At 49.1% G+C, this 12500-nt stretch overlaps 1 protein-coding gene across 1 annotated transcript in view; it reads right to left on the bottom strand.

The window, feature by feature from the left end:
- LOC146302635 (ephrin-B1-like) overlaps positions 1 to 12500 on the bottom strand; it is a 42845-nt gene that overhangs the window by 6078 nt on the left and 24267 nt on the right. The window contains exon 2 of the mRNA XM_084699122.1: positions 11880 to 12157. Coding sequence (XP_084555248.1) covers positions 11880 to 12157 — 278 coding nt within the window. The remainder of the gene's footprint in view (positions 1 to 11879; positions 12158 to 12500) is intronic.

Below are 12500 nucleotides of genomic sequence, written 5' to 3' on the forward strand. Positions count from 1 at the left end.
CAGCTTGTGCGAGCGCTTCAGTTGGGAGTTTATCAAACAACACCTCCATTTCAGCTCAGTACATCTCTTCAACCTTCTCCCTTGAAATCCTTTTTTTCTCCTCCTTCTTCTCCCTCTTTCTTCTGTCCGTTTCAACTATGCCTAGCTCCCTTTATCTCCCCTGTTCTTTGTATATAGTGTCTATCCCCCTCCTCCCTCCCTCCCTCCCTCGCTCTCTCTTCCTCTTAACTGAATGAGCGTCTCCCTTGGTGATTGATGTAGATGGCATCCTCATTAAAGGGCTGAGTGCTAGTTAGAAGGAGGTGGCAATCTAATGATGTTACACTCACAGGGATTCAGCAGAGGGCTCTGAGGAGCACAAGCAGTAAACATACGTCTGGAGAAGGACTCAACACTAGCCTGGTCGATAGACTCAACACTTGGGCTGATTCAGGTTCAACACATCCCTCCCAATCTGCACACCCGCCCAGACTAAACACGAGTCTGGCTGCATGAGACTCCACCCTGAGGGTCAGTGGCTCCACCCTGCCTCGACGGACGACCAGACAGGGTCCACAGCATTTCAGGTGTTGTCCCCCTGCTGATGACACAGAAAGGATGCACAGTGCAGGCCGGACAGCGTCATGGAGCCCAACTGAGGAAGAGGACAGAGAGGAGAAGGAAGCTTTTTTTTGCAGCAGGCTGGTCCTACACAACTCTGAACCTCAGGCCGACGCCACGGATAACCTTCGCTTTTTTGACAACATTCAGCCTTTTTTTTATGTTTTCAACCTTCCAGGGCAAGGTTACACAAAAAGGAGCTCTTTGAAGATCAAGCTCACAGGCGCTTGAATAATCTGACTAAGAGAGAGCGTCATGCTATGAATTTTAGATCCACTCAGGGATACTAAATCTTCCCACTGTTAACACACTTCTGTCGCCTAAATGAACTACTCCTTCAGGCTGCAGGCGTAGGAACCACCATTGCTCATGTAGCGTGATGATAAGATAGCCTTTAAAGTTGGCACTTTAAATTACAGGGGGGGGGGGGGGGGGGGAGTGGAAAAGTTTGCAAAGCTGAGAACCTTCAACAATTTTACCCCAGCCCCCCAGCACCCCCTCCCCCCCAACCCCCTCAAAAAAAGTAGGAAGACCTTCTTTCGAAAACATCATTCGAATCAGTGGTTATCGTGTCCAATTTCTTTTGAGACACATTCCACTGGTGCACTCCGAACGTTAAGTATTCCACAAGGTGTAATAGGATTCTTCAAACATCGCAGGCCTATCAACTCCTGAGTGCTGTGCAGGAGATCAGGGTAATGTAGCGTGTTTCCCCTGTGCTGCCTGTCAGGGAGGAGCCGTAGCAGGACAGAGGGAGCAGCCAGGTCTATTGTCTTCAGTCTGCTGGGCGGAGGCTTCTCCACACACTCATCTACTCCGTGTCTTCAAACACAGATGCCAAAGATGCTGTTCCAGTTTGTCTAAAAGCTTCTTACTGTCTCTCCCCCTCTCCCTCTCTCCCCCTCTCCCTCTCTCCCCCTCTCCCCCTTCCCCCAGCCCGTCCTGTTTTCTCATTCTCTCTATTTCTCCCTTCATTTCCGCATCGTGTTTTTAATCCAAATCTGGATTTTCAGATATTAAAAGGCAGACGGCAGGCTCATGCTTTGGAGAGAGGAGACAGGGGAATTGGGTCTTCCTGTGTTCAGACTGAGGATTAGAACCCAGGGAGATGACGGCCGGACAGAGAGAGGCGCAGGGGACTGGACCAAGCCTACGCACAGCTACAACATAGAGCCCGCACTGACCAGACATAGGCAGGAATTCTGTAAAAAAAAAAACACATTTGGAATGCGGCCTCAACTGTGCATGTCTGTTCTGCGAAATATAATTCTATGAGTAAGGCCCCCAATGTGTGTGTGTGTGTGTGTGTGTGTGGCCCCTGAGCAAATAGGCCAGGAGAACAGAAGTGATCTACAGAAGCTGGATGTTGATGTCAGGAACTAGCAGGGAACTGTCGAAGCCAAGACAAAAGCTCATGAAGACAAGATGAGCTGGCCAGAGAAATAAGCTCCTGCTCCAATAACACACACAGAGAGAGACGAGAGCACACACACACAACCACCCACACAGCAAGTATGGAACAGCGATGTGTTTGGGGGAGAGGGGACTCTCCCCTGCGGGCCTGGGGGAGTGTGTGCGAGGTGTGTGTGAGATGTGTGTGTGTGGCCAGGCGCAGAGTGGCGGAGGAAGGCGGAGCGAGCCTCTATATATATCCGCAGGTCTGGTAAATGAGGTCACTCAGGTGGTTCGGCTGAATGCATTCAGATCCCCATCATGAATCACCTATTTCGCTTATTATTCCTGACCAGCCCAGGGGCTTTCACATAATGTGCGTGTGTGTGTGTGTGTGGTGTGTGTGCGTGTGTGTGGCGTGTGGCGTGTGTGTGTGTGTGTGGCGTGTGTGTGTGTGTGTGTGTGTGGGTAAAGCAGAGCCCATGTGAAACAGGGGGACTAGGCTGTTTAATGAGAGATGGGATGAGAGCTGACAGTCATTGGCTACCTCTAACACCGCCCCCGCCCCCCCCCCCCCCCGCTCCATCCTCCCTCCCACCCACATCCACCTACCTCCGTCCCAGAACCCCCAACCACCCACTCACCTCTTCAAGATCCCGTTCCACACCAGCACACACACACACATGTGTACACACACACACACAAAGATACCGGACGCTCACAGCTCAATGCGATCTGATCCAGCAGACTCAGTCAGGTCCACCTACAGTACAATACAGTACAGTACAATACTGTATAGTATAGTATAGTATAGTATAGTATAGTATAGTATAGTATAGTATAGTATAGTATAGTACCAATACAGTACAGTACCACATCAACAGTAAAGTAATGTTATTGTAACAGTACAGTAAACATGAACAGGAGTCCTGACTACAGGGCTTCCACAGTAAAGCTCTCCTGCACAGAGCACCACGAGCCAACGTCATTAAGAAGAAGCAGAAAGTCCAGAGGGTGCTCATCTGGGCTGAGGGGGGAGTGAGCTGTGTCTGAAATAGAGACGCAGGAGCACATCATGAGTGTCCTGTTTGCGTCCCCACAGCCACAGTAGCACTTACGAGACAGAACAAAGCACATTCCGTTGGCTCTGAGTATTTCCCCCATGAATGAGCGCTCCGAGGATTTGATTAGGTTTATGGGGCTGATTCTACGGATAATCTTGACACAGTCGTACGAGCGCATGCACACACACATTTTTGTGTGCCGTCACGTACGCGCACACACACACACACACACACACTCACACATACAAATACACACACACAAAAGGGCTGCCAGACTGGAATTAATGTGCAAGCCCTAGCCTAGATCTTTGCACTTTGAACCTTTTTTCTAATGCTGTGTATTAGAGCAAGTGCTAAATCCTGATTATGACGAAATGAAATGGATCTAAATAGACGTTCCTAAACTGGGACGTCTATGGTTGAAATGGGACTAAGCCGACCAAGCCACTGACCCCTTCATCAACCACTGACCCCAAAACCAGTCAACCCCCACTGAACTCTACAGCACCAGAGGTCATCTCCTCATTTGAGATCTTTTACATGAAATATCTATGATTGTAGTGGCAGAAGCACACCATGACCTTGTCATGAGGATTTTGTGTTTAACTGACATGTTCATTTTGAGCCCTCCGTGCACTGTGTGTTCTAGAATGTCCTGTTCTGCTCGGTTCCATGTGTGTGTTGAAGTGTATCTTCTATTGTGTGTTTTTCTGCCTCGTTCTTGGTGTGTTCTAGTGCGGGATGTTCTGTAGGGTGTGTGTGTGTTGGACAGTGTGTGTGTGTGTGTGTGTGTGTGTTGGAGAGTGTGTATGTGTATGTGTGTTGGAGAGTGTGTATGTGTGTGTGTGTGTGTGTGTGACCAGACAGGCTGACAACCTGTTTGTTGAAGGCAGCAGAGTGTTAGGCTGGTAGCTCTGAGCTCTGCTCTTCCGCACACCGCTCCTCAACTCCCTGCTTCAGCAAGCAGCCGGAGGGAGATTCCTGTGTAGCCCCGGGATTACACACACACGTACACACACGCGCCTGCAAACACACACGCGTATACGCACACGCATACAGTACACACATACACGTGCTGCACCCACACAGATGCACAAAGAGGAGGGGAAAAAAACGACACACACACACACACACACAAACACACACGATGGGCTGCTCCAGAACCCAAAATTACAGGATCCGTCTAAATCCTCCCAACAGAGAGCACTCTGGGATACGGGGCCCTGGAAGGGAGGGGTGAAAAGAGGGATGGAGGGGGTGAGAGAGAGGGAGGGAGGTGGAGGAGAAGGAGGGAAGGAGGGGTGAAGAGAGGGAGGGAAGGCGGGGGAGAGAGGGAAAGACAGAGCTAAAGAAAGGGAGGTTCGGGAGAAGGGGGAGAAGGGGGAGCAGGCTTGAGAGTCTAGAGGGAGGGTAGGAGAGAAGTTGGGGGGGGGGATCGTGGAGGGCCATAGGAACAGAAGGAGAAAAAGGATGGAAAGTGTCTGAGACTTTTCCGAGGGAGGAGAGAGTAAGGTGGAATGGAAGGGGAGAGGAGTGGTGGAGAGAAGTGTGGGGTGATCTGTCTAAAGTGGGAGTGAGTGTGTGTGTGTGTGTGTGTGTGTGTCTGTGTGTGGTCCCACTAGCGAGAGGCAGGCAGTCCCCCTGGACTACTTTGGAGGAGCTGTAGTGTTGCGTCCTTCCATGGCCTCCGCACCATGGGAAAAGAGCTTTTCCGAGGTGGCTCTTGACCTCTGTGGTGTGTGTGTGAGAGACAGAGGGGGAGAGTATATGTGCGTGCGTGCCAGAAACCTCCATCTCCCGGACATCCAGAGGCATCGTTCAGCTGCAGGTTAGCATGTGTCACCTCTCCAGTAAGTGTTTCTGCTGCCTGCCTGCCTGCCTTCATCCTCCTCCTCTCCCTCCCAGCTGGGTACGGCCCTCGGTGGCCTCTCACACTCACACACACGCAACACACAGGCAACACACACGCAACACACGGCAACACACAGCAACACACAGATACCTGACGGACGGACGAACCAACGGCCACACACTTACTGTGTCTTTATGTCTCTCTTTCTCTTCTCTCTGGCTCTCTTTGTCTGTATGTCTCTCTCCCTCTCTCTCTCTCTCTCTCTCTTTCTCTCTCTGTCTCTCTTTCTGTCTCTCTTTCTGTCTCTCTTTCGGTCTCTCTTTCTTTCTTTCTGTCTCTTACTGTGTCTTTATGTCTCTCTCTCTCTCTCTCTCTCTCTCTCTCTCTCTCTCTCTCTCTCTCTCTCTCTCTCTCTCTCTCTCTCTCTCTCTCTCTCTCTCTCTCTCTCTCTCTCTCTCTCTCTCTCTCTCTCTCTCTCTCTCTCTCTCTCTGTTTGTCTCTCTTTCACTCGTTCTCTCCGTGACACACGCAAGCACATACCGGTGTAAGCCCCGTGCTGCAGGATCTGTGAGAGATAAAGGATGCAGAATAACTGGAGGACCTTGGGGAGCAAAGCTAGTCATCTGTCTCAAACAGGAAGAGACTGGGCTTCCTCCAACCTGACAGATGGAGACAGACTCATTTCATATCCCATCACAAGCTGACCTTCTCTCTCCCTGTCTCTTACCTCTCTTTCCTTCTCTTACCCCGTCTCATCCCTATCTCATTTTGTCTCCGGCTCTGTCCGTCTCTCTGTTTGTAGCACTCTCCTTTGCTTTCTGCCCCTCTGTCTTTCTGCCTCTGTCCTCACCTCACCTCTCTCTTCCTTCTCTCTCTCTGTCTCCCCTCCCCTCCCTCTCTCACCCCCTCCCCCCCCCAACTCCTTCCCACTCTATCTCCCCATCTCTCCCAGTCACCATGGCCAGGTCTCAGCGCTCCTCTCCAACCCTGGATCTGGATTTGACTAATATCTGCTGAAATGTTATGCGAGCAGAGAAACAAGCCGGCTTGAAAAATGAGGTCAGAGAGACAAGGAAAAAACGGTTTCACCTTCCTCTCAGACAGAGGTAAAGGTCACACACGACAAGCACACACACACGGACACACATTCACCTACACATACATACAGGCGCGCGCCCACACAAACGTGCAGTAATGATGAAAGCGAAAGGTTAGGGTTTGTTGTGGCAGGGGGCTGTTAGGTCTGGCTGCGCACAGACAGCAGCCTGACTGCAGCAGTGAGCCCAAGACATGTGGGCTCTATTAGCTACTACAGGGAGCTCAATATTAGTCTTTCATTTAGGCAATAATCACCTCTGTGGACCAGAAGCCTGGCAGACACTCACACATGCATAGATACACACACAGATACACACACAGATACACACAAACCCACACAGTGAGCTAGAAGGATTGAGACTGTCTCACAGCAAGGATCCTGTGGTTTTTGTAGTCTTGACTAATGTGTGCTGGTTATCAGTGAGTCTTGTCTCAGTACCATAGCCTCAGGAAATCTGATTTGCTCCTCATCTCTAGGTTTATTGGGAATCAGCAGAACTACAGATCCCAGAAGAACTAGTTCTCAACACAGTTATAAGCACTAAAAGCAAATTCTATTCCGTTCTATTCGGTTCCGTTCTGCTTTGTTGTGTTCGAGTGTTAGCGCGTGCACGTGTGTGTTTGTGTCTCCTAAAGCTATCGCTTGTGACCTTTTCAAAATGGCCGCCAGACTTCCAGAGTGACGAGTGGAACAGCCTGCAAGAGGCAACATGCTGACACAACCCACGGTCACAGCACACAAACACAAGAGTAAACAAACAACCAGAACACTGTATGGAGGCTTGGCTGCCTGCGTGCGAGAAGCCACATCTAAACCGGCTGACTGGAGAGAAAGGAATAAGCTCCACCCGTCCTTTTTGGGCAGAGATCAGATAAACATTATCTGATTGTATCTGAATGCAGATGCGATTGTGGTTTTATCTTTAATTTATAAAAGGGGATGAGCGAGAGAGAGGGAGAGAGAGAGAGAGAGACTGAGAGTGGGAGAGTGGGAGAGGAAAAGAGAGGGAAAGAGTGAGTGAGTGAGAGAGAGAGACAGAGAGAGAGAGAGAGAGAGAGAGAGAGAGAGAGAGAGAGTAAGAAGTAGTTGTACTAGCAGAGAGTGAGCGTGTTTCAATAAAATGTCTATGTCAGACCATCTGTCCCAAACAGAAACTCACGGATCTGTGAGGAGTAAAACTGTGTGTGTGTGTGTCATGTCCCCATCACGCATGTCTCAGCCTCAAGGGAGTCACTCCATCCTACTAACATTGGGGGGGATGAGGGCGGGAGGATGAGCAGAGATGACTACAGCTACCAGGGGAGCCCAGTCACGACAAACACACACCCCCCTGTGACATAGTACGATCGGATTTTAAGAGAATAAAGCCAGTCCAAACCACACACTATCACAACCAGTGAAGGAGGAAACTGCAACACAAGTGCATTCTCTCTCTCTCTCGTTCTTTCTCCCTCTCACTTTCTGTCACCTGCCAAAACCACAATCACAGATCACAGCAAGCCTCGGAAGGAATATGACTGGTATTATCCAACAACAAACACACTCACACATACTACTGAAAACCTTCCTCTAATACCCTGAGCTCTCCCCTATACCAGGTCTTGGAGTGAACGATGATGGCAAAGTCTGAAAAGAGAGAGAGAAAGAGAGAGAGAGAGAGAGAGAGAGAGAGAGAGAGAGAATGGTCATGGTTGAAAATGCTAAACATAAAATTCTACACAGCATTATAAAAACAGCATGTGGTTAACTGAATGGTCTGAGTGCTCTGACTGTAATGGAGTGACAAAGTGGGCACAAACAGCCCAATATATTCATCATGCAGACTCATATCCCTGCAAACGCTAACAGCTAGCTAGCCAAACGTCTCCGTCAATGCTTTGTCCACAAATCCGATCACAGCGACATCCATTCTGACAGTGAATACATTCCCCTTCACAGAACTGCTGAGTGGCAGTCTCTCTCTTTTGCCTATTCTCTCTCTCCCTCGCTCTCTCTTTTCTCACTCGCTTCTAGCTAGCAAGCCTATTTGGAGAACCTGCTAAAATACAGTACTACCACAGAAAGAGGAGAGAAAGGGCCATATTGCACAAGTGTGTTTCCACCGTTGTGAGAATGTGTGTGTGTGTGTGTGTGTGACTGTGGTCATGCTGGAATGGAACTTGAGAGGCCATTTAGCAGTTCAGCTGAATTCACAGAAACAGTGGTTGGCTCTGGCTGGGAAGAGCGCAGTATTTATATTCTTTATTTATGCGTTGGACAGCCACAATCTTACCCATCACCGCTGAATGATTCATGTTTGTTTGCTTTGCCTCATACATCAGCAATGTAATCAACAAGCCCTCTCCCACCCCCCTCCTCGGAACACCACATAAATGTTCACGCCACGGAGGATGAGATTTCGTCAGCCCCCTCGCCCCGTTGCGCTGACCAAACGCTCCGCGGTTTGGACACGGCAAACGTTGACGCAACATTAAGCTAACCGACCGACTTTGCTGTAATTACAGACTTCCATATTTCTCAGATGAGTTTGTGTAAACAAGCCGGGCTCCAAGTGGGAAGGCATGCTTCTTGGCAGGACAACACTAGTGAGGCACTGGGTGGAGGAGGAGGAGGAGGAGAAGAGGGAGGAAGAGAGGGAGAAGAGGAAGAAGAAGAAGAAGAAGAAGAAGAAGAAGGAGTAGAAATAGAAGAAGAAGAAAAAGACTTGGTAGATGAGAACAGGAACTGTTATTCTGGATTAGAAGATGAATCACAGAGACCGAGAGTGCTGATTGGGAGTTTAAGCTTTTGGCTGAAGATCAAAGACCAAGGAGTGCAGTGTTGTGGAGGATTCTGGAAGGCACACTGTGAGTCTCACCCACTCTACCATTGTCTGGTCCAGCTCCAAACACCAATGGCTTCACTTCAACCAACCCATTCCATCACTGCTAAGTCACCCACTCTCCTTGCCTCCTCCCCTTGCCTCCTGCCCTTGCCTCCTCCCCTTGTTTTTTGGTGTTGTAAGAGAGAGGTATAAGAGAGGAGAGAGATAGATACAGAGAGAGCAACTAGAAATAAATCACACTGATTCCCTTGGAAGAGATCTAAGCGCTCAGTTAATGGAGTTGACTTCTGTATAAAGATGCTTCCTGGTAATTAAGCATACACACACAAACTTTAGCACATGCACACACAAACTCATATGCCTGATGCTCCATAGAGCATAGGTGCAGATACTGTGTGTGAGAGGAGAGGGAGAGAGCGAGGGAGGGAGGAAGGAAGGAAGCAAGATGGAGGTATACTGTAATTGATGGAAAGAGAGGGAGTGCATTCTAATGAGATCAGCTTTAAGAATAGCATAGAGAGAGCGGGTATGTGTGAGGCGATGCAGAGGACTTACGATGAATACGCGAGAACAATATTCACATGGAAGAGAGAGGTTACCATTCAGTCAACATGAATACGACCATGTGAGCAGTTTTCCTCGATAAAGATGCCCCTCTCTCTACCTCTCTCTCTCTCCAGCTTTTTTCCCCGTCCTCATCGCTTTTACTCTTTATCTCATTTCTGCTCCCTATCTCTTCCCCCTCGGTTTTCCTCCCTCTCTCTTTCTCTCTCTCTCCCCCTTCCCTTGCTTCCTCATCTAAACCAACTGAGGAGTAATAAAGGGCAGGCAATAACCAGCCACAATAACCTTCTAACGCTTCTAGAATGAAATATCTGGAGGGGAGGTGTGTGTGTGTGTGTGCACCTGTGAGTGTGTATGCTGTGTGTGTATGTGTGTGGGTGTGTGTGGACCTGGGACATTTCTGGATGCACTCATTAGACTTCCAGTGGGGTTTTATTTGGTTCTACTGAGGATGGGCTATGGAGACAAGAAGAAATGTGCTGTGTTGAAGTGTGTGTGTGTGTCTGGTCTACCGTGGTGGCAGAGAGAGAGTGGCAGCTGTCAGGACAGATCAGGGTTACCCATAAGGCAACACAGGAAATCAATACTGAGCTGACAACAGCAATCCTGAGTTTGCTGACCCTCTCTCCCTCTGTCCCTCCCCCCACTCTCTCTCTTTTCCTCTCGTTCTTTCTCTCTCCCCCTCTCCATCTTCCTCTCTTCTTCTCTCTTTCTATTCACTTTCTGTCCAGTTCCTGACCACCCCCCCCACCCCCTGCCCCCAACACACATGCTCACTAGCTAGAACACATTCCTGGCCACTGCCGGTTCCCTGCTTGCACTGGGAGATGTGGGGGAAGGGGGGGGGGGGGTTCTGGTCAGTCTGGAGTTTAGATCATTACATCATTAGAGGTTATCACGGCTGACCCCCACTGGGATGGCCTGACCCCTGACCCCTAACCCCCTTTAGTTGTTGGGCAGCTGAGTCTGTCTCAGCATGGGGGAGTGTGATTCCCTCGCATACTGAGAAGGGTCAAACAGACCATCATTTTGGTGGTCAGGAGGTCAGAAACTGCTAGTTAGACAGGCCTGTCTGTGTCACTCCCCCCACCCCCCCTGGGGAGACCTGGGACACACACACCATTTGTTTCTAAGCCTCCAACACACACACACACACACACACACACTGAGAGGGTAGTTGGTGGGAAACAGAGAAGAAAGTCCAAGACAGATACAGAGAGAGAGAGAGAGAGAGAGAGAGAGAGCGAGAGAGAGAGAGAGTGAGAGAGAGAGAGATAGGGGGGAGGGGGGAGAGACAGAGAGAGAGAGAGAGTGAGAGAGAGAGATAGGGGGAGGAGAGAGAGAGAGAGAGAGAGAGAGAGAGAGATAGGGGGGAGGGGGGAGAGAGAGAGAGATAGGGGGGAGGGGAGAGAGAGAGAGAGAGAGAGAGAGAGAGAGAGAGAGAGAGAGAGAGAGAGAGAGAGAGAGAGAGAGAGAGGGGAGGGGGGGAGAGAGAGAGAGAGAGAGAGAGAGAGAGAGAGGGGGGGAGAGAGAGAGAGAGTAGTAGTAGTAGTAGTGACAGAAAAAGAGAGTGCTGTTTTTTTATAGTGACCCCTTCCCAGCTACAGGGCTGTCCATCGTCCATCGTGTATTCAGACATTAATCACAGAAGATAAAGATCTTTATATAACATCTGATTTACACCACTCTGCCTGTCCTACTTTTAGCAAGGAAGCCTGTGACAAATAGCCCTGGATATAAGGCCCAACTGGACTCACAATAGCACTTCCCTTGCCTACAAAAAAACGCAACACTCACTTCATGCTGAGCGGACACACACACGCACACACAACACAGGAACACACACACAGTCATACAATTGCACACATCGACATGCATGCGTTCACCCAGATACAAAATGATGCATGCGTAAACAAACACAAGCACAGATACACACACAGACACACACAGACACACACAGACACACACACACACACAGTAAGCGGTAAATGCGTTCCGAGAGCACATGCGTGGCCATTATTTACAAGATGGATGAAGCATGTCAAAGTGTGTGTGTAGAGGCAGCGTTAGAGTAAACAAAGCATGCTCTTTTCGAGGGCAACATAAAGCACAGACAAACACTGTATCACATTACTGCAGACACAAGTAAAACCCAAGTGTGTGTCTTATAACCACGAGTCATCTGCATACTGGACCAAAAGCTATTATAGATTAGTTACAAATTCCAGGAACATTCCTTTTCTTTAAAGGAGACACTAATGAGGGCACTGAGAATTATTGGCAATTACAAAACACAAAAGCATAAAAGCTTTGAGCACAACTAACAACCTTGAGCACCAAATGATAAACCAAGCGCAAATGCCAGCTGTCATAAACGCTGATCGAAATGAAATGTTGAAAATGTCAGGAGAAAATCCATCAACAAACTATGTCCCCCCTCCAGTTCACCACAACCTCGAAACTACATTTCCCAGTGGCACTCACATGTGATGAAGTAGTCCCTGTTCCTCTTGAATTCCAGGCCCATGTAGTTGGGGCTGAACTCCTGGAACTTGATGGTGAACTTGATGTCCTTCTCTGGCTTGTTGCAGTTGACCAGCACATTGGGGTCCATGACGGTGCTGCAGGTCTCAGCCTGCTCTCTCCTCACCAGGTACAGCTTGTAGAACTCGTAGTCCCGGCCCGGGTCGGCCTTGGGGCAGATGATGTCCAGCTTGTCCCCAATGTCTGGGTAGATGACCAGACCCCTCCCTGACTGGAACCTGGAGGACAGAGGGCAGCAGGGTTACAATGCTGGACGTACACAGAAACACACAGAGACACATACACACTCTCACATTGAGAGTGCTCTCACACTCACACATTGTGTAAGGGGGTCAAGAGGGTCACGTCATGATGTATTTACCGGGATACATTTATATCTCTCTGAAGATTTAGAACAGGAATTAACATGTTTGTTTTGTTATTGTCACATCGGAGTAACTCTGACATGACCAACGGAATTACTTTTCTCTAATGTTCTCAGGTAGAATAATCTCATACCCAGCAGAAAATTCCCTCTCTCTCAAACATGCACATGGTTGAGCGGATACAGTCAAATCAAAC

This window comes from Hypomesus nipponensis, chromosome 1 (genome assembly GCF_054491055.1).
Source record: "Hypomesus nipponensis isolate SF chromosome 1, ASM5449105v1, whole genome shotgun sequence".
NCBI classification, from domain to species: domain Eukaryota; kingdom Metazoa; phylum Chordata; class Actinopteri; order Osmeriformes; family Osmeridae; genus Hypomesus; species Hypomesus nipponensis.